Below are 21,993 nucleotides of genomic sequence, written 5' to 3'. Positions count from 1 at the left end.
TGGCCTGGTGTTTCTGTTTCAGGTATGCCTTAGCTTCAAATACCTTGGCAACCTGGTGCAAGTGGGTTCTTGCCTGATGGCTCAGTGGGGCTTACTCTGTATTTGTACTGCTGGTGTGCAGGCGGCTCCTCTACCTGTGAGGGAGACACATTGGCTGCCCCTTGCCACTTACATGGGTCTCAGACTTGAACTTGGGGCAGAACTTGGTGCTGTCTGCTACTGGTTGCTTCAGAAAATGCTTTCAGTGCTGGTGTTGTCACTGCTATGGTGTGGCTGGTTGAGAGTGGTCTCAGCGGCCTGGGAGTTGGGAGCAGCTGAACTCTTGCCCTCCGTTGGTAAACTCAGGGAGGGAAGCAAAGGGTCACTCAGTATTCCTTGGGGCTTCTAGAGTGAAGATGTGCGGGCAGCATGACTCTGTGCTACTGATGGACTTGCCCTTCACAGGCCCACTTCATTTACCTCTACTAGTGCCCTTCAGATTAGGCAAGTTCTTTAACCTCATTAAGCTCCAGTTTCCTCACCTGTTAAATCAGGATATAAACGTGTATTTTAGGATTACTGTGAAGATGATACACGATAATATTGTACATGTGAAGAGTTTAGCACAGTGCTTGGCACTTAAGCATTTTAAATGTTAGTTGCCATTGTGGTGAACTCTATATCTTCCAGACTTCACCTTCCCCAATTCTCTCTCCTAGACTCCTAAGAAACGGAAATCCAGCAGTGAGACCCAGAGCCAGGAGTGTTTTCTGTCTCCTTTTCGGAAACCTTTGACTCACCTAACGAATCGACCACCGTGTCTGGACAGCAGTCAACATGTAAGCCCTAACTGCAACCTGCCAATGTCTTTGTGTGCCCTCTTTTGTCTAGGGAGGCTCCCTCGGTCCTCACACAGTAGCCAGCAGATGCTTTAGTGGGGACTTTGGGCCTGCCCACAGCTTCTGGGACCTGGAAAAGGCCTGACCTCTTTCCTTAGAGATTGTGTGCCTGACTTGGAATTCCCCTTGTTTATATTTACTTGGGCACCAGATCTCAGGTGGCTCAGGTTGCTGAGGACAAGCGGGTGCAGGAGAGTGAAGGCTATGGCAGGGTGTTGGAACCTGTCAGAGAACTGTCTCTGACTCTGCATATGGCTTCTAAGAAGTACCAGAGTCCTACAGCTTTCACTTGTATCCTCTAGTAAAATCAAAGGTAATCATCAAGTGGCAGGTTCTGTGCATTATTTCATGTAACTCTCATTTTTTAAGATGAGGAAGCTGAGTCTCAGAGAAGTTAAGTAATTTGCTCAAAGTTACAGAGTTGTCAGATCTGCCTAGCTCCATCCAAAGCTTTTTCCTCCAAACTTTCTGAGGGACAGAGTGACACCGATCTCCAAAAACCCTTGGATTGTGATAAGAGTGATAAAAGTGTCTTCTGTTATTCCTAACAAACCCCTTTCAGCCACACCTGAATTTGCTAATGAGATGACTTTGTAAAGCACTTAACTTTGGGGCTGGTTGCCAGGGGAACCAAACCACCAATGGCCAATGTTTAATCGGTCCTACTCTTTACAAACCCAAAAGGTATGGGAGGGTTTGGAGAACTTCCTGGTTGTTGACTTGGTGAGCTGGAAGTCGGGAAGGGGCACACCCGAAACTCCCCTGGGACAGAAGTTTCTGTGCTCACCACCCTTCCAGACCTCCCTCTGTGTGTCTCTTCATCTGGCTATTCATTCATATCTTTTAATATCCTTTGTGATAAATCAGTAATCTAGTAAGTAAACTATCTGAGTTCTGTGAGCCACCTAGCGAATTAATCGAACCCAAGGAGGTGGTTGTGGGAACAGTTGATTTATAGCTTGTGGTCAGAAGCACAGGTAACCACCTGGACTTGAGATTTGCATCTGAAGCACTGGGGAAGGCAGTCACGGGGGACTAAACCCTTTTAGGATCTGATGCTTTCTCCTGGAAGATAGGTTTGGAATTAAGTTGTAGGGCACCTACATGGAGCCGAAGATTTGCTTCATGTATGGAAAACCCACACATCTGGTGTCAGAAGAAGTGTAGTATTGAGAGTAGAGGAGACACAGGATCGTGTTTTTCCTTTACAGGGACATTTTGAAGGAAAAATGGGAGTATGTTGATGGGAATGTGTAGTGGAGGTTAGTTATTTGTGCATTCAGCAAACACTTAAAAACATTTTTACATAGTATTTGATGAATACAAAAACATATATGTATAATGTATATAAAATATAAAACAAACACCTGTGAACCCCCCATCCGGGACTAGAACATCATCAAATTCGTAATCCCTTTTCTCATTCCCAGAGGTAGCCACTATCCTGAATTATATGCGTCATCCCTTGCTTTTTGTGATAGTTTTACCATATATATATAATTCAGTAAGTAATACATTGTTTAATCATTTTCTTGAGCTTTAAAAAGTGGTGTGTAGTCCTTCGGGACTGTTTTCATTCCAGATTCATTTTGTTGTCCTATAGAACTATATGACATAAGTGCGGATGTGGTGGGTGTATGCAAACAGGGGGCCTAACAGTCTGGAGGCTGGTGGAGACCCGAATCTGAGGGACATGCTGATTAGGTTGAGTTCTGAAGGATGCGAGGAGTTTGCCAGGTGAAGAGAACAGGAAGTTTTCTAGATAGAGGGAACAGCCTGTTTGAAAGCTGTGGAGGAAGGGTCCCCAAAGGCAAAAATGCTTCAGGACCACAAAAGTCAGTGCAGCTCTGAAGATGAAGACTTTATAGCCTTAGACACAATCAATTTTAAGTCCTGTAGGATGTCTGGGTTTGCAGATGTGGGTGTGGTACCTAGGAGGGAGTTATGGACTGGAAATAGATTTGGGGTGATTGGCATAGAGTTTGTTTGACACCTACAAAGTGTATTGGAGTGTCCATGTGAATGTACAGTTAGAAGAGCTTAGGGCTGAGCCCTGAGGAACACTGACTTTTAAAGGGATTGGGCAGAGGAAGAAGAGTGCACTAGGGCACTGAGCATGAGGTCCCAGAAAGGCAAAATACTGGGAGAGTGGTGTAGTCAAAAGCAGAGAATCTTTGAGAGGAAGGAGTGGCCAGCTTTGTCTGGTAAGATAGGGTAGAAACATATCCCTTGGAGTTAAGGTCTTGTAGGCCATTGGTGACCTTGGCCAGAATCACTTCAGAAGAGTGGAAGGGGCAGAAGATAGGAGGAGTGAGAGATAAGGAAGGGGAGACAGACTACTCTTTCTAGAAGTTTGAAGGGGAGGAGATAAGAAGTCAAAGGACATTTTGTTTTTGAGATAGGAGAGAGTTAAGCATGTTTTGTTTTTTTTTTTAACATCTTTATTGGGGTTAAGCATGTTTTAAATGCTGGTGAGAAAGAGCTAGTAGAGAAGAAGAAGTTGAGACAACAGGAGAGATCAGGCAGACCTGATAGAGTGACTCTCTGTGGAAGAGGGAAGCTTTGACCTTGCGGGGGAGGAGGGATGTTCTTCTCCCTCTTCTATCATCAGAAGGAAAGGGTGGTATGAATTTTCAGTAACTAAATAAAGTGAGAGCATGCTTTCTCCTCTGCCTCTGTCAGAGTCTAGTGAGTACTACCAGACCAGATTCTTGGAGGCTGGCCATTGCAAGTCTTGCAGGCTCTGCCCTCAGATGTTTTTGGCCATGGGTCCTCACCTTCTTCCACAGTAGTTGCACAAGCCTGCACTTCTACCTGCAGAACTTGTGCTCCTGGGTTTTACTGAAAGTCTTTTTAAATTTGGAGCATAAATTCTTGGCTACTTAGAGCTTCAATACTAGCCTCTTATATTGACAGTCTTGAAAATAATAGTTTCAGAATTAAAAGTAGAATTGACGCCAAGTTAGGAAAGAAATTAGAGTCCATTTCCTTCCTTTTCCTCTCCTTTGACTTAAAGGTAGCTTTTTGTTAGCATGTACTATATATGAGTTTCTCATCATTGCTATGGTAATTAAACATAGTCAAAAGATTTTATTCAGCTGCAAAGAAACATGCAAATAAAGAATTTGGGCCTTTCTCCAACCCTGGGCTTGTCGTGTTATTTAGTGTGGTGATGAAGTTCAGTTCTCCACGTTCCTCTTCTATCTTCCAGTAGATTGCCAAATATATTCATTACATTTTTCCTATTTAAACTACATTGAGTTTCTAGAATTTAATTTATAATCTGTATAGAAGTGAGTCAGAATTAAAAAGGTAAGAATTTCAGGGCAAGACAGGTTTGCTTTTTTCCCTATTAAAATAACTTATTGCTAGAAGGGAGTACTTTTCATTACTTCTTTTTGCACTAATGTATTCCACTAAGACTACCTTTAGGGTTTCTGCTCTTGTTTTCGCCTTGCTCTCTTGGGTTCTAGCTCTTATTTTGTTGAGGTTTACAGTCTATCGTAATTCCCTGAGGGCTCAGGTGCATATAGATCAGAACTTTGATGGGAGTTTTCAGTTAGCTCAGGAGCTGGCACTGCGGACTCCCCTGCCTCCTCCTGCCCCAGCCCCGTAGCCCAGTGCTGATTCCAGGCCGAAGTGATGGCACAGAGACTTCCTGTCACCCTTGTCCCTTGCTTTTTCTTGGTGATTGGCTTCCCCTCTCTCTCATGTCCTCTTTCTCATGTTTTTCCCTCTCTTGTGCCTTCCCATGGCAGGAAGCTGCTGACTCTGGGCTGATCCACATGGCTATACTCAAACAGGTTGGATTAGGAAGCCATATTGCCCAGTAGTTACAAGTAAGGGCCTGGAATCAGGAAAGTCCTGCAAATGTCATGGCTGTGTGACTTGGGAAACCACTCAGCCTCAATTTGCTCATCTGTAAAATGGGGATGCCAGTAATATATGGACCTCATAGGACTGTTAATGAGGATTAAATGGTAACATGAATGCGAGGGCTTAGCACCGCATCTGGCATACATTGTTAATCATCATTATTGTTGTCACTTTTGTTGTTGTTGTCAACATTATTTTACTAGTACTACCACTCCTTTTACTCCTGCTACCACTACTCTTTGAAGGGCTGTTTAGTTCCCAAGGAGGCTGATGTGAGAGTTGATATGGGAATTGGATGCAGTAGGCAGAACTGATATGACAAAAAAGGAAATGTGCGCTATGCTTGGAAAGATATAACCCTGTAGGACAGTGGTTGAATCCAGACATTGGAGTTCTGTTAGTACTGGGATTGGGTGAGTTTGTGGTGCTTTCTTCTTAAGGCGCTGCAGCCTAGGGAATAGTTAGGTGTCCTTACTTGGCATGGTCTTTCATGAGCTAAAGGCTCTGAGCCTTGTGGTTGACCAAGGCTAGGTATTTGCTTTGGCACTCTCTTGTCCCTGGGGATTTGTGGAACCTTATGCAAAGCCTCAAAGGTAAAAGCCATTGTACCAAACCTAATTTAATATGGAGCACATCTCCTTCTGTTCTAGATGCATCTGACTGAAACATAATCAAAATCCAATGCTCTGAATGTATTATGATGCTTAAACAGGCATTTTAGACTGCATTTGTAAAAATATTATCCCATAACATCTCCAATCAGTCCTGAATCCCTGTTTCTTCTCTTTTTAGGAAGCATTTATTCGAAGCATTTTGTCAAAGCCTTTCAAAATCCCCATTCCAAATTATCAAGGTAAAAATGGAGACTTTTCTATTTCTTAAATTAGTCACGTGTGAATATGCCTGAATAGATTAAAACCTCTGCTTTTGTAAGTACAGCTTACCTTGGAATTAAAGATGCCAGTCCAGTGGTGACTATGTATGGGGTGACCTTCCCGGGGCCTGCGTAAAGTCTGTGTTTGACAGCTTCGGCAAAGGCTACCAAGACTAACTGCCCCTCATCTTCTTGGTGGGGATATGTCAGTGTTCAGGAAGCTCCTGGTGGGCCAGGGTGGCTGATGGACCCAGGCTATATTCAGTCCAAGTGAGTTCAGTAGCATTTCCGTTATGAGGTTGACTCTGTCAGAGGCCTAGGTTCTATAGGGTTTCCCCCTGCCTTATGTAGGGCATAGAATTGTGCTAAAACTGGGGGCTGAGAGGGAGGAGGCGAACTCTCAAGACCTCTCAGTCTTGAAAGGCCCCTTTAGGGTTTCAGACCTTTCCAGGATTGATTTGATCTAAGATGAACGAGACTTGGCCCTCCAGAAGTTTGTAGTTGAATGGGAGAAGTCATATGGAGAAAACTCTGATCTGAGGCAGACTGGGGTAATGGTCAGGCATAGGTGCCCAAACTGCTTTTGGAGAGGTTTTTGGGAGAGGGGGTCATATGGAAGCTTAGGAAAGTTTATGTGAAGGATAGGCATTTGAGCTGGGCCTGCTGGAGCTCCTCAACTTAGAGGCTTAGGTGACAAATTGTTGGTTTCTAGGTCCTCTGGGCTTTCGGGCATTGGGCCTCAAAAGGGCTGGGGTCCGCCGGGCCCTCCATGACCCTCTGGAAGAAGGTGCCTTGGTTCTGTACGAGCCTCCCTTGCTGAGCGCCCACGACCAGCTGAAGCTTGACAAGTATGTGCACTGGTATTTCTTGAGCAGTTCTGGTCCTATAAGTGCACAAACCTGGAGGGCAGAGAGCATTTTGGTGTGATTTCACCTTGGGACCTGCATATGTTTTCAGAGTGCTGTCATGACTACTGTACCATCCAGAGTGAGTAGGTGGGGAAGGAGAGTGCCTGGGGAAGAACATGTGGACATGTCCAGTTGGTGGGGTTTCCTCATCCATTCCTACCGGGCTCACTCAGGGGCACAGGGAAGGTTAAGGTGATGACATAGGGAACCCATCTCCATCTCCTAACTTTCTCACCCTGGAGAGGAATTTGCTATGGTTTGATTGCACCAGGCCAAGGAGGTCCTCTCTTAGGCAGCTGCCTCTGAATCAACAGGACACAACTTTCTGAGGGTGTGGCCTTGCCCGTGGCTGAGCTCCGTGTTTTCTTTGTTGTGTTTTCTCAGGGAAAAACTCCCTGTCCATGTGGTCGTTGATCCTATTCTCAGTAAGGTCTTGAGGCCTCATCAGAGAGAGGTAAATGGGGGGTGGAGGGGTGAGTTTGGGCTAGGGTAGGGGCTGCACCTGAGGGGCTGTCATCCCTGGGGCAGCAGCAGTGTGGATGCCAAAGTGGGCTGAGTGCTGTTATTCCCCAGGGAGTGAAGTTCCTGTGGGAGTGTGTCACCAGTCGGCGCATCCCTGGTAGCCATGGCTGCATCATGGCTGATGAGATGGGCCTGGGCAAGACGCTGCAATGCATCACATTGATGTGGACGCTTTTGCGCCAGAGTCCAGAGTGCAAGCCAGAAATTGACAAGGCAGTGGTGGTGTCGCCCTCCAGCCTAGTGAAGAACTGGTACAATGAAGTTGGGAAATGGCTTGGAGGGAGGATCCAACCTCTAGCCATCGACGGAGGCTCTAAGGACGAGATAGACCAAAAGCTGGGTAGGAGCCTTAACAAACATGGCCGCACTCCTCCATACAACCTGCTCCTGTCTTAAGTGTATCCTCACTGATGGCCAGGGTTGAGGGCAGGGAGGAGGGGTGACAGAAAGTAGAATTCCTGTGGAAAGAGTTGAAATAGTTATTTCCAGGCTAAATTAAAGAATCATCAAACTGGCTTTTTCTTTATGATATTCTCAGATTTGTTCCCTTGACACCTTTTTTGTTGTAGAAGGATTTATGAACCAGCGTGGAGCCAGAGTGCCTTCTCCCATCCTCATCATTTCCTATGAGACTTTCCGCCTTCATGTCGGAGTCCTCCGGAGAGGGAGTGTTGGACTGGTCATATGTGATGAGGTACTTGACGCTCAGCTGTCTGGGTGGTAAGAGAAAGTCTGTCGATGTCTTCTCACTGAGAACTGCCATCCAAGGGCTGTGCCAGTTACTGGGGGATGCAGAGGACAGAACATACTGCCTTGGAGGAGGCAAATGGGAGGGAGAGCCCATGGTACCAATTTGCCGAAAGAGGGGTTAAGCAGAGCTTGGAATGCCAAGGAGAGTGAGGTGCTGTGGGCTGATTGGTTTTGTTGCCTCTAGACAGTTTTCCTAGACCAAAGGACTTTGAAGGGTGGGAGGGATTTGGATGGGTGGAGAGACATGGTACAGTGTGTAGGGGAATAGGTTCTAGGGTCAGAGAGATCTTTGTTCAAATCCTGGCTCTGCCACTTATCAGAGTAAGTGGTAAGTTACTTAACCACCCAAGCCTCTTTTTCTGTGTCAATAAAATGGGTGATAATATCTGCCTTATGGGATTATTGTGAGCATTAAGTGAAGGAAAGCTTTTATCGCAGTGCCTGGTATGTCATAAGACCTTGGTACATGTCAGCTCTGGGTGTTTTTTTGTTTTTTGTTGTTGCTGTTTGTTTGTTTTTTTAAATAATTCACCTTTAAAAATAATCATTTTAAATTCTGTTTTATTTTTTGGGTGTGCCACATGGCATGTGGGATCTAGTTCCCTGACCAGGGATCGAACCCATGCCCACTGTAGTGGAAGCGCAGAGTCTTAACCACTGGACCGCCAGGGAAGTTTCTTATCTGTCTGTCTATCTATCTATCTCATGCAGGGCCTTTTATTTATTTATTTATATCATTCATTCATTCATTCATTTATTGGCTGCGTAGGATCTTCGTTGCTGTGCGTGGGCTTTCTCTAGCTGTGGTGAGTGGGGGCTACTCTTTGTTGCGGCGCGCAGGCTTCTACTTGCGGTGGCTTCTCTTGTTGAGCACAGGCTCTAGGTGTGCGGGCTTCAGTAGTTGCAGCACACGGGCTCAGTAGTTGTGGCTCGCGGGCTCTAGAGCACAGGCTCAGTAGTTGTGGCTCATGGGCTTAGTTGCTCCGTGGCACGTGGGATCTTCCCGGACCAGGGCTCGAACCTGTGTCCCTTGCATCGGCAGGCAGATTCTTAACCACTGTGCCACCAGGGAAGTCCCTTAATTTTTTTTATGTACTATGTACTTATTTATTTAATTAATTAATTTTTTTTTGGCTGTGTTGGGTCTTGGTTGCAGCACGCAGGATCTTCATTGAGGCATGTGGGATCTTTCGTTGTGGCGTGTGGGCTTCTCTCTAATTGTGGCCTGCAGGTTTTCTCTCCTCTAGTTGTGGCATGAAGGTTCCAGAGCGCGTGGGCTATGTAGTTTGCGGCACGCAGGCTCTCTAGTTGAGGTGCATGAGCTCAGTAGTAGTGGTGTGCGGGCCTATCTGCCCTGCGGCTTTTGGGAACCTAGTTCCCCGACCAAGAATCCAACGCACGTCCCCTGCATTGGAAGGTGGATTCTTTACCACTGGACCACCAAGGCAGTCCCCTCAGCTTTGGTTTTTATTCTAGGCTGAGAGGACTCGTGAACAGAAGCACGGAGATAGGAAAGTCCAGTGTGGATAGTCCATACACCTTGTGAGTCTGTGTTGACTCTCTGGGACTAAGGAAAATACGTCAGTTGTTACTCTCTGGCCTTTTCCAACACTGTACATGAAGGGTGGTAGGGATGCAACTACTTGGAAAGGAGTGAGGGTGGCTGGGAGCTTCCCAGTATAAAGAATTTCCCACGTCTTTAGGGGACTTGACTACCCTGAGCCTGCTGCCATTGTTTACATCTTGGGGAAAGTAAGGTCACTTTGCACACCCCTGGGGCTTTAGTGGAGAGGTGGCTGAAAGACTTGGCCCCATCTGTCAGCTGATTGGCAGGCTTGACTGCTCTGGGGACTATAGATTACCCTGTATCTGAGGGTTTGGGGAGAGGACAGAGAAGAAAAGCTTACTTTGGGGTACCATGCTTGCTAGTAGTGAGCTGTTTCCCAGTTGAGCTTTTGTCCTTATGAAGAGTCTGGCATGTCTGCCAACTTCTGATACCCTGATGGGCCATTTCTTGGTAGGAGTAAGAGATTTAGCAGATTGAGATGGGGTATGCACGTGGCCACTGTCCAGGACCCTGGCATTTGCTTCATCACCGTGGAGGGGGACGGTGCCAGGAGCCTGGTCTAGAAGCCAGGGCATTGGGGAAGGGAAGGGAAGGCAGGCTGTTGAGCCCTTGAGGACTGGGCGGCATCTAGATTTTCTTCTGCTCTATAGTGTTTCGTTTCTTCCTCATTCTCTCCTGTTTTCTGAGCTGACTGGCATATGAGGGACCAGGCTGCCTCTTGCCACACTGCAGGGTCCTGGCCCTCCCTTCTGCTCTTCTACCTTTTATTTATTTATGGTTTTTTTCTTTTTTTTCTACTTTTTATTTGTCAGCAGTGTGTAAATTGTCAGAGACCTGAGGAAGCCAAAGTCCTGAAAGATAGTCAGCCTACTCTAGAAGTTTGTCCTGTTTGGATCTGGGAAAGAGAAGGTTCTGCCCCAGGCTTTCATGTTCTCAGCTTCCTCCCAGCTGATGCTTTTCTCTGGAACACAGAAATAATAACATAATAATAGCATAATAACTGTACAGAATCTTGATCTGCATTGTAATCTGAGTTAGACAGGGCAAGTCAGAACACTTGGGATCAGCGTTGGCTTTGCCACTTGTAAGCATGACTGCAGATGAGACTGCTCTGAGACTATAGAGTAGATAGCACATGGTCTACCTGAAAGGGACATGATACAGATCAAGAAAGAGGATATAGGGAAGCATTTTGTAAGGTGTATGAACAGGGGAGGGATTGACGTCATCATCGTTGTCATCATCTCAGTTTTGGAGATGAGGAGACTGAAACTCAGAGAAGTGCTGGATCCAGGTCTGAGATTTTAAGTCCTGGCTCTTTCTCTCTTAATGCCTTGGTTGTAACCAAAGCTTGGTGTAGGGAGAAGCTTGGCTTGGTTATGGAAGGACTTGTCCCTGTATGCCTCATCTGGACCCATGTATGTTCCTTTACAAGTGCTAGAACACAAAGCAAGTCAGATGCTGGGAAATGCAGTAAAAACAAGAATCTACTCATGGGGCTCATGTTTCAGAGAGACAAGTGGTGGTATTTAATCTTGGTGTCATTTTTTGCTTTTAAAAGGATAAGCTGAGAATTCTGCCAGAACAGAAGTTTAGCAGCAGCTTATAAATAAGAACTCTGAAAACTTTTCATCTGGCCAAACATTTGATTTGCTGAGATGCCAGCATTTGGGTTTTAAATCTGTGGCCGATGGTGGCAGGAGCCAGGTCTGGAGCCAGGAAGGTCCCATGGGAGCTGGGGTTGGCTTTCCCTTTCACAGAGACCCACAGGGGTAGTGCATCAGTTCAGTTCATTAATTGAGTTATTAAGTACCTGTTTTGTGTCAGGCCCTGGGGATCTCATGATTGCCAGCCATCAGGGAGCTTCAGTTTAGAGGGATCCAATTGTTTAGAGGGATCCAATGCATGCCCATTTCCCCAGGGCCTTTTGGGTAATTTCTTCACAAGTTTCAGGTCTTATTTCCCTCTTCAGCTCAGAAGTGTCAGCCTTTTGTTTCAGGGCTGTTGCTTGGATCCTCCAGTCACTTTTAAGTTTCTTTGTTTAGGATGTCTTTAAAATTTTTTTTTTAAACAGATATAATTGACATACAATGTTTTCATTTTAGGTATACAACATCCAGTCTTTTTTTTTTTTTTAATTAAAATTCTATGGGTGTCTTTCTAATTCTTCAGTAGCAATGTTGCTTATTCATTCATTCTTCAGCAAGCATTCGCTGAGCAGTGTTCTGTGTGGGGCTCTGTCCCGTGCACTGTTACAAAGGCAAATCTGACATGGTCTCTGCCTTTAAAAGTTCCTGCCTTGGTGAGGAGATAAAGTACAATCGAATGCGATTAGTGTATATAGCAGTAGATGAGAGGCAGAGTAGTATAGTGCCCGGACTTCAGAATCTCACATACCTGAGTTCAAATCTCAGCTCTGCTACTTGATACCAGCATGATTTTGGATAACTGTGCACCTCTCTGAACCTCATTTTCTCTAAAAGGGTATTGTAATTTCCTCTCATCTGATCGTTATCTGGATTATAGAAGAGAATATAGGTAAAGTGCTTAGTATAGTGCCTGGCACATTAAAAGGATTCAATGCACAGCTGTTATGTACAGATTGCCGTAAGAGCCAGAGGTGAGAGACCCCAACAGCCTGGGGTCATTGAGGAAGGCTTTGCATAGGAGGTGACATTTGAGGAATTTGCCTGTGGAAGAGAATTGTGGGCAGAGGAATGGCATGGGCAAAGAGACCTAAGGAAATCCAGCATTAGGAGTGGTGAGTTATAGTTTCCTGGACTGTGACAAGCTGTGGAGAGTGTCACAGAAGTCAGCTGAGTCCTTATTGAGAAGTACTAAGCTAACGAGCTTGGGCTTGATCCCACAGATGGGAGAGTCAGTGGAGGGTCTGTGTTTAATTGCACTGTGAAAGGCTGGCTTATTTGTTCATTCTTTCACAGGTGGTTGTGTTTTGCGTGCCCTGCCCAGTGTGGGGCTGAAAGGGACTGGGGGTAGAAAAGGCGCAGGCCTGACCTTGCCCGTGTGATTCTTTGGGAGAGAGGAAAGTTGATAGGGCCCTTTACCATTTTGTTGAAAAAGGCTTAAAAGGGAAGTAACAGGTGTGTATTGGGGTGGGTGATATAGGGATAGGGGAAGAGATGCAAAGAGAGGCAGAGAGAGGCTCTTTCTTTAGATATCTGAGCTGGCTGGATTCTGTGGAAAGAGGAGAGGAGGAGCCTGGACCAAGTCCCCTTAGCACTGATAGCTTGGAGACTAATACAGAAGGCATCTGGCTCAGGAGGTTATAGGATGGTTGGGCTAGTGCAGGGGGAGGATTCCCTGAAAGTACAGGTCTCTAACATGTCTGAATGATCTCTGAAGAGGATAGGCAGGCTGCTATGGCTCTAGAGGTTGGGGCAGGGAAGAGGAGGGGAAGAAATAGAGAATCCATGCTTTATGGATATAGCATTGGTCTAGAAGCTGAAGGTCTGTCTCTTGAGCCTGGCATTTCTCCCCAAGAGAGTGGGTAAACTCTTGCTTTTGCTGCCCCCTGCCCGGTTCCCAAGGCCTCAGGACCTGTAATGCTCATGATTCCTCTTTGCCTGTCTATACAAGATTTTGCTACTATTAGGGAGGCCACATTGTGCCCATGCCTAAGTGAGAATTAATTTCCTTTCAGGGACACAGGCTCAAAAACTCTGAGAATCAGACTTACCAGGCCCTGGACAGCTTGAACACCAGCCGACGGGTCCTCATCTCCGGGACTCCCATCCAGAATGATCTCCTTGAGTATTTCAGCTTGGTACATTTTGTTAATTCGGGAATCCTGGGTAAGAATCTTGGCCTTGTCTGCTATACTGGAGAGGACCCTTGCCTTAGCCTTGGGATTGTAACACTAGCTGAGGAGAGAGAGGAGAGACCACTAGTTATATGTGGGTCACTAGGCACTCTTCTAGGAAGACTTCTCATATCAAGGAGTAGCAAAGCCATTGGGAGACCTTGGCTCTGCTGAGCTACTCATCAAGGCCCACTCTGGTCTTTTTTTTCACTGCAGAGGTCGCAGGGGCTACGCAGGGCATTGTCTCTATGAGCTGGGGATGGAACTACTATCCCCAGGCATTTTTGCTCATCACATCCTAGCTGCCTCACAAGAGCTTTCGCCTCAGAGCAGACTCTGTATTGGGCAGTTTGGTTTTTAACCATTTTTTAGTGTGCAACTTAGTGTCATTAAGTACGTTCACATTGTTGTGCAACCATCACCACCAACCATCTCCAGAACTTTTTTCATCTTGCAAAAGTGAAACTCTACCCATTAAGCAGCAGCTCCCCATTTCCCACTCCCCCCGGCCTCTGGCAACCATAGCTTGGGCAGTTCTTGCACATATATATCTGTGGAAGGGTTTATTAGTGCCCATTTTTGAACTTTAAAGAATCATATAGCATATTTTCCTTTGCATCTGGATTCTTTTGTTCAATATTATGTGTATGAGATTCACCCATGTTGTTGCCTATAGCAGTAGTTTTTCACTTTAGTGTACTATTCCATTTTATGAATATACCAGAATTTATTAGTTCTACTGTTGATAGACAATTGAATTGTTTCCAGTTTTTTTATTATTTTGAATAATGATCCTGTGAACATTCTTGTACATTTTTTTTTTTTTTTTTTTTGCGGTATGCGGGCCTCTCACTGTTGTGGCCTCTCCCGTTGCGGAGCGCAGGCTCAGGGGCCATGGCTCACGGGCCTAGCTGCTCTGCGGCATGTGGGATCTTCCCAGACCAGGGCATGAACCCGCGTCCCCTGCATCGGCAGGCAGACTCTCAACCACTGCGCCACCAGGGAAGCCCTTGTACGTTTTTTTTACCTGAGCATAGTATGCGTTCCTCTGTCGTAAGAGTGGAATTGCTGGGTCATATGTTATGCGTGTGTTTAACCCTAGTAGATACTCCAGTTTTCCAGAGTGATTGTACCGGCAGTATATGAAAATTCCAGTATCTCTACATCAGGGGCCAGCAAATTTTTTCTTAAAAGGGTAGATCGCCAAAAAAAAAGGCTAGATAGTTATTTTAGGCTCGTAGGCCATACTGTCTCTGTCACAGCTACTCAGCTCTGCTATTGCACTATGAAAGCAGCCATAAAATGTAAATGAATGAGCATGGATGTGTTCTAATAAAACTATTTATAGAAACAGGTGGCTGGCCCATGGCTATAGTATGCTGGCCTCTGTTTTATAGCATCACCAATATTTATCTTTAGAACACATTTTTAAAAAAGTTTTAGTCATTCTGGGTGGGTGTTTAGTGATATTTCATTGCATTTATTTAATGTTGAATAAAACTCAAACATCTTTGGGCCTTCCCTGGTGGTCCAGTGTTTAAGACTCTGTGCTCCCAGTGAGTGCAGGGGACCTGGGTTCGATCCCTGGTCAGGGAACTAGATCCCACACGTGTGCAGCAGCAAAGAGTCCACATGCCGCAACTAAAGATCCTGCACGTGGCAACGAAGATCCTGCATGCCACAGCTAAGATCCGGCGCAGCCAAATAAATAAATAATATTTTTTAAAAAAAAAGATTGTTTAAAAAAAAAAGTTGAACACCTTTTAATATGTTCATTGGCCATTTGGAGATCCTCTTTTGTGAGGTACCTGACCTTTTAAATTCCTGGCCAAAACAAAACCCTATACTCATTAAACAGTTGCTCCCTATCCTCACTTACCCCCAACCCCTATCAACTACCAGTCTGCTTTCTGTCTCTGTGGACTTGCCGATTGTGAATATTTTCTATAAATGGAATCATATAATATGGGACCTTTTGTATTTGGCTTCTTATACTTAGCATAATGTTTTGAAGGTTCATCCATATTGTAGCATGTATCAGTACAGATCTTCCTCAACTTATGATGGGGTTCTATGCCACTAAACCCATTGTAAGTTGAAAATATTTTAAGTCAAAAATGCATTTAAGGGACTTCCCTGGTGTTCCAGTGGTTAAGACTCCACGCTTCTACTGCAGGGGTGCAGGTTTGATCCCTTGTTGGGGAACTAAGATCCTGCATGCCATGTGGCAGGGCATCCCAACCAAAAAAATATCATAAAATATAAAGTGGTATGTGGCATATAAAATAATTATACATCTTGAAGGAAAAAAAGCATTTAATGTCAAACATCATAACTTAGCCTAGCCTAACTGAAATGTGCTCAGAACACTTAAATTAGCCTACAGTGGGTAAAAGCATTTCACACAAGTCCTATTTTATAATAAAGTGCTGAATATCTCATGTAATTTATTGAATACTGTACTGTAAGTGAAAAACAGAATAATTGTATGGGCATAGAATGGTTATAAGTATATCGGTTGTTAACCCTCATGATCACGTGGCTGACTGGGAGCTGTGGCTCACTGTTGCTGCCCAATATCAAGAGAGAGTATGGTATTTCGTATTGCTAGCCTGGGAAAAGATCAAAATTAAAAATTTGAAGTATAGTTTCTACTGAATGCATATTGCTTCCACACAATCATAAAGTCGAAAATTCATAAGTCAAACCATCATAATAAGTTGAGGACTGTTTTTTCTTTGTTTTTATTTTGTTGTTTTGGCCGCGCTGCATGGCATGTGGGATTTTAGTTCCCCAACCTGTGCCCTCTGCAGTGGAAGTGTGGAGTCTTAACCACTGGACCACCAGGGAAGTCCCAGTTGAGGACTGTCTTGTACTTCATTGTATATGCTACTTCATCTCTTATAAGCAGTATATAGGTGGGCTGTTAAAAAAAAAAATCCAGTTTGACAATTGGATTATTTGGTCCATTTACATTTAATGTAATTAGTTATATATTTGGGTTTTGATCTACTTGCTATCTTATTATTTGGCCTTTCAAGTCTTTGCTGCTTTGGTAGCTCTCTGATCCATTCAAACAGAAATTGCCTATAATTTGTTCAGCTTTGTTCTCAATAAAAGGTTGGTCTGTGACAAAGTAGTCTGCTGTTACTAGCAGTGGGAAAGTCATTACTTTTCTATATTCCTTAATGCCTTTTCTCCTTGCTTAGGAACTGCCCAGGAGTTCAAGAAGCATTTTGAATTGCCAATTTTGAAGGGTCGAGATGCAGCTGCCAGTGAGGAAGATAGGCATCTAGGAGAGGAGCGACTGCGGGAGCTCATCAGCATTGTGAATAGGTAATGGGGTGTGGGCTAGACAGTAGTACCTCCCTTTGGGTCCCCCCACATTAGGTCATCAGAATTGCCTCCTTAGCCATCCAAAGCCAATCCTTTGTGGCCTTGGCCTTGAGGTCTGGGATTCTCCTAAGAGAGTGGGATTGTGCCCTGACGGTAGTCACTGAATAAATGAAGGGGTCTTGCAGGCTGATTCCCTGCTTTCTCCCTGACCTTGGGCCCTGTGGTCTGGTTTGGTGCAGCTTAGCATCCTGCTGAGGAAGCTTTTTTCTGTTGCTAGACTTCCTGAGCAAAATATCCCTTGGAGCATTGTTAGTACTTCAGAAGTTTCCTCTCAGTCAGTCTCACCCCTAAAGCACCAGGCGTCCCTTCCCACGTCCCATAGCTTTCTGTGACAGGTAGTAGATCTGAAGGATGGGTATGGCTCCCAGGCTGACAAGGCTCTCTCCAGGGGGGCCACATAGCTCAAGGGGCAGGTACATTCTGGAGTCCTCTGTTGTAGTTATGTGTACTTGATGATTTGCTTCCTGAAGAGTTGCTTTTGCCAACAGGCACCTCCCTCTCAGGTTAAGATGGCAGGAAGGAGAGTCAGTGTGCTCTTAGGAGCTGCTGCTTAGGTGCCTGATCCTGTCCTTCCTGGTCTGCCAGGTAGTATGGGTGGGCATACTTTCATTGAACCTTGGGCCGTGTGGCAGCAGGCATTTGAGCAAATGCAAGCAGAAACTCCCATTAGGGCTCAGCGGTTTACAGCTTACTTCCCCTGTCAGAGGACCAGGCTTAGTAGACCTCTGCCTTCTCTTGAAAGGCAGCTGACCTTTCGAAGGCAAAGAGAGAGTTGTCTGTCTGAGCTAGACTGTTTGAAAGGGTCTCTGTTCCCGTGACTGAGACCCTGGTATAGATATCTTTGCCATAGGGCTGATGGGTTTCTGACATTTGATACTACAAAAGAAAATCAGCCTTGGTCCTTTGGGTGGTAGCTTTTATTCTGGTATTAGCGTGGCAGTTTTATCAGCCCCTTGTCTTTTTATCTTGTTCTCCCAGGTGCCTGATACGGAGGACATCTGATATCCTTTCTAAATATCTGCCTGTGAAGATCGAGCAGGTGGTTTGTTGTAGGTACTAAACTCAACTGAGGGGTGTGGAGTGAGTGGGTAAAAGCTCAGTCCCTGAGGTATGGCTGGGCTCTCAGTGTGTCCTTAGAGGGCAGAAGTGTGGTCCAGCATTTCCTGCTGACCCAGCTCCTTTTTTTTTTTCTTTTTCAGGCTGACACCCCTTCAGACTGAATTATACAAGAGGTTTTTGAGACAGGCCAAGCCAGCGGAAGAGTTGTGTGAGGGCAAGATGAGTGTGTCTTCTCTTTCTTCCATCACTTCACTAAAGAAACTATGTAATCGTGAGTTGGATCCGTGCGCCGGGGTCCTCTGTGAGAGTGAGCAAGGAAGGTAGTTCAACCACCTTCACTAAAACTTGTCCATAGTCCTCATAGAGGCCACATGTAATTCTATGCCTCCACAAGGCATGAGCTCATGTATTGTGTACTCTAAACCAGACCTTTTGCTTTGGAAAATTCAGCTTATCCTTTGCCTGACCCATGCTTGATGCTTGGAATATATAGGACTGTGCGTGAGAGTGTGTGCACACACACATGCATATAAAATATTGGACGGGGAAAAATAACAAACTTTTCCCTGTCTGGTATAGCTCGCCTCTTGTTGGGAGAACACAGAACACACTAGTGAGCAAAATTGTCCACTCATGATCCCAGGTGGCACTGACTGCACACTGGGATTTGGAAACAAGCAAATGAAGGTCTGGGTAGGCTTCTAGAGGGTGTTCTAATGAGCATTGAAGTGGAAACTTCTGAAAGCAATGTAGCTGGCATTTTGGAGTTTTTTTCAGATCCAGCTCTAATCTATGACAAGTGTGTGGAGGAAGAGGATGGCTTTGAAGGTACCTTGGACATATTTCCCCCTGGGTATAGCTCCAAGGCTCTAGAGCCTCAGCTGTCAGGTGAGTCCTTTCCTACCAGTCTTTGGGCTCCTCTGGGAAGAGGGGTGGGAGGTTGTCTCTTTGTGCTAGATCTATTCTGTCTCACGGCAGGATATCAAGAGTAAGAATCCTGGGCCATTGGGATGGCCCATTGGGTGCTGATGGTTGTTGATCTCCCCAGGTAAGATGCTGGTCCTTGATTACATTCTGGCGGTGACCAGAAGTCGCAGCAGTGACAAAGTAGTGCTGGTGTCCAATTACACTCAGACATTGGACCTCTTTGAGAAACTCTGCCGGGCCCGAAGGTAGGGAAGAGCTGTCAAAGGGGTACCTCTCCTACTGTACCCCTAGGAAAAGTAGGTGTTCTGATTGGTGGATATGGACCAAGATGTGGATGCAGGAGGGACTTTCCAGAAGATGTCTGTTTCTTTATTGCTGCAATGGCCATAACTCCATCTCCAAGCAGAATAGTTCCTTCACATACTCCACAGGACAGTCCTAGCCCTTAGCTCCCTGCCACTCCCTTTGGGAGTTTAGGGTTTCAGGCTGTATATGAACAGCCTTCAAGCATGGTTAGTTCAGTCCCTTCAGTAGCTCTGGCTCCAAGGGGGCTCTGCTTCCTTCATGATTTGATCTTTGGATTCCCCTTCAGGTACTTATATGTTCGCCTGGATGGCACAATGTCCATTAAGAAGCGAGCCAAGGTTGTGGAGCGCTTCAACAATCCGTCCGTAAGTGCACAGCTCCTGTCCCCCACACCACTAATGTAATAACATCAGAACTAAGGGTTGACAGAGAATCTACAAAGGGGCTCTGCTTTAGGTCTCTCTTGACATTTTTTTTCTGGTGGGTGTGGTAGGGTTAGGCTGATTGGTTGGTGATGGCTGTACTGGGAACTGACCTTGTGGGCTGGTAAACTGGCTGGTAGGTAGGCAAACTGGTAGTCCTCACAATTGGTCTGCACATGAGAGAACAGTTGGCTGGGCTGAGCAAGATTCTTAGTTTGGGCTGTAACTGGTTCTTTTTCTCCTTCTTCTCTTTCCAGAGTCCTGACTTTGTCTTCATGCTGAGCAGCAAAGCTGGGGGCTGTGGCCTCAATCTCATTGGGGCTAACCGACTGGTCATGTTTGACCCTGACTGGAACCCAGCCAATGATGAACAAGCCATGGCCCGGGTCTGGCGTGATGGTCAAAAGAAGACTTGCTATATCTATCGCCTGCTCTCTGTAAGGATGGTGATAATGGTCAGCGTAGGTGTGGGTCGTGGAATAAGACTTTCAGGACCACCTTGGGTTGTTTCTTATTGCCTCTCTTTGGCCCCTCTGCCCGTAACAGTGGCCAGGCTATGGGCTTAGCCTGGAGCTCTTTATTCTTGTTTTCTCTCCCTCTCTCACCACCCTGTTCCTCAGATCCTTCTTACTATGCCCAATGGATGCCTGTGCAGTAGTTAACAAACTCCCCTGTGGCCTCATCCTTTTCACAGGACACTTGCTTTCTCTTACACCTGATTTCTTCTGTACCACTTGCCTTGTAGTCTTCTCACACCCAGTGTCCCACGGGGCTAAGAAGTGGTATTGGCATTCTCCAAGTTCTCAGTGATCAGTCAGACCATCCATCCTATAGTACCTCTTTTGAAGCTTATGTTGTCTTGACTACCCTCTTTTCCTTGCTACAGTCATCTACCTTCTGCTGTTCACCTAATTCATCAACAACTTTGGATACCAGTTCAGTCTTCATTTCTTCCCCAAATCCAGCTATCATCCTGGCTGACTTCAAGGACCATGCAATTTTCCAGCACTCTGGCCTTCATGTTTCCTTGACTTCATCTCTGATGACCTCTTTAACTCCCCCTCATTTTTTTTTTTAACTTTATTTTTTATTTATTTATTTTTGGCTGCCTTGGATCTTTGTTGCTGCGTGCAGGCTTTCTCTAGTTGTGGCGAGTGTGGGCTACTCTTCGTTGTGTTGAGCGGGCTTCTTATTGCAGTGGCTTCTCTTGTTGCGGAGCACAAGCTCTAGGCGCGTGGGCTTCAGTAGTTGTGGCACGCGGGCTCAGTAGTGGCTCCCGGGCTCTAGAGCGCAGGCTCAGTAATTGTGGCGCACGGGCTTAGTTGCTCCGCAGCATGTGGGATCTTCCCGGACCAAGGCTCGAACCCGTGTCCCCTGCATTGGCAGGCAGATTCCCAACCACTGCACCACCAGGAAGTCCCTTTTTAAAAAAAAAAAATTATTTATTTTTGGCTGCATTGGGTCTTCATTGTTGGGTCTTCATTGCTGCTTGCGGGCTTTCTGTAGTTGCTGTGAGTGGGGCCTGCTCTTTGGTGTGGTGCACAGGCTTATTGCGGTGGCTTCTCTTGTTTCAGAGCTCAGCTCTAGGCATGCGGACTCAGTAGTTGTGGCTCGTGAGCTCTAGAGCGCAGGCTCAGTAGCTGTGGAGCACGGGCTTAGTTAGTTCGTGGCATGTGGGATCTTCCCGGATCAGGGCTCAAACCCATGTCCCCTGCATTGGCAGGCGGATTCTTAACCACTGTGCCACCAGGGAAGTCCTCCCCCTCATTTTTTTTACTCTCATTATTCCAAAGGCCACAGTATGGAACTTGTAACAGTACCCAAACTATACATTTCGCAGAACTTTAATTAATACCTATCATTCTACTCTCATTTCCTGTCCTTCCAGCTTTCTCATACCTCCTATATCTGTTTCAACCTCATGTCCCTAGTTACCCCCGCCCCAGCTCCTCCCAGTCTGGCTTCCCTTTCTATTCAGCCTGATTCTCATCGTGCATCCTTTCAGCCACTCTTCCCCTAATACCTACTCCATGTGGATCCTTATAGCTGTTCTCAGCTTCAGCTTCTGCGCCAGATACAGCTTGCGTTTACAGATTGGCGCTACCACAGATTAATTGTCCGTTTTGAGCGGGGCCATATCTCATTTCCTTCACCAGCTACTTCAAGCCTTCACCATTTTCGTCAAGCTTCCTACCTGGCCCTGTCTTTCCTTCTTTCTGGAGAGACTTTGTCTTCTACTTCACAGAGAAAATGTAGGCTACCAAGCTTAAATTCTCTTGCCTAACTTCCTCTCTCTGTCAGTCTTTACACCTGCTCTTCCCTTCCATTCTCAAAGGAAAATCATTTCCTTCCTCTCTGTTCGAGGCTTATCATTCCAGCTCTGCTCTAGACCCTTTTCCTATCCTTTCCTTTCTTACTTGATCAGTTTATCCTTTATTTCCCTGAAGTCTGTAAACATTGTCAAGTAGCTCTCACCTTAAAAACAAGTTTCTCAACCCTCTGTCCTATTGCAGTGACTACCTTGGGTTACTTTTCATTCACTGTCAGATTTTTCCAAAGCCTACAGATTTACTAAATCTCATCTCCTATTCACTTATCTCACCAGTTATGCCACTGAACCTGCTTTCGATGTATTGGCTTCCTAATTGCTAAAACAAGAGACTCTTGATTTTTCTTCTTTGTATATCT

The 21,993-nt window shown here is 45.6% G+C and overlaps 1 protein-coding gene across 4 annotated transcripts in view; it reads left to right on the top strand.

The window, feature by feature from the left end:
* The window catches only part of RAD54L (RAD54 like), a 39,413-nt gene that overhangs the window by 1,605 nt on the left and 15,815 nt on the right, over nucleotides 1-21,993 (top strand). For all 4 annotated transcript variants that reach the window (XM_089923325.1, XM_089923321.1, XM_022575605.2 and 1 more), the window contains 14 exons: nucleotides 699-818; nucleotides 5,547-5,607; nucleotides 6,341-6,476; nucleotides 6,921-6,990; nucleotides 7,110-7,398; nucleotides 7,628-7,752; nucleotides 13,037-13,187; nucleotides 16,405-16,531; nucleotides 17,570-17,644; nucleotides 17,791-17,921; nucleotides 18,428-18,538; nucleotides 18,699-18,822; nucleotides 19,170-19,248; nucleotides 19,563-19,742. In XM_089923325.1, the coding sequence (XP_089779451.1) occupies nucleotides 699-818; nucleotides 5,547-5,607; nucleotides 6,341-6,476; nucleotides 6,921-6,990; nucleotides 7,110-7,398; nucleotides 7,628-7,752; nucleotides 13,037-13,187; nucleotides 16,405-16,531; nucleotides 17,570-17,644; nucleotides 17,791-17,921; nucleotides 18,428-18,538; nucleotides 18,699-18,822; nucleotides 19,170-19,248; nucleotides 19,563-19,742 (1,779 nt within the window). The remainder of the gene's footprint in view (nucleotides 1-698; nucleotides 819-5,546; nucleotides 5,608-6,340; nucleotides 6,477-6,920; nucleotides 6,991-7,109; nucleotides 7,399-7,627; nucleotides 7,753-13,036; nucleotides 13,188-16,404; nucleotides 16,532-17,569; nucleotides 17,645-17,790; nucleotides 17,922-18,427; nucleotides 18,539-18,698; nucleotides 18,823-19,169; nucleotides 19,249-19,562; nucleotides 19,743-21,993) is intronic.

The sequence above is a fragment of the Delphinapterus leucas genome, chromosome 1 (genome assembly GCF_059928025.1).
Source record: "Delphinapterus leucas isolate spDelLeu-1000000601 "Yukka" chromosome 1, BTC_Dleu_Yukka2, whole genome shotgun sequence".
NCBI lineage: Eukaryota > Metazoa > Chordata > Mammalia > Artiodactyla > Monodontidae > Delphinapterus > Delphinapterus leucas.
This window is presented reverse-complemented; position numbering and strand designations above follow the sequence as displayed.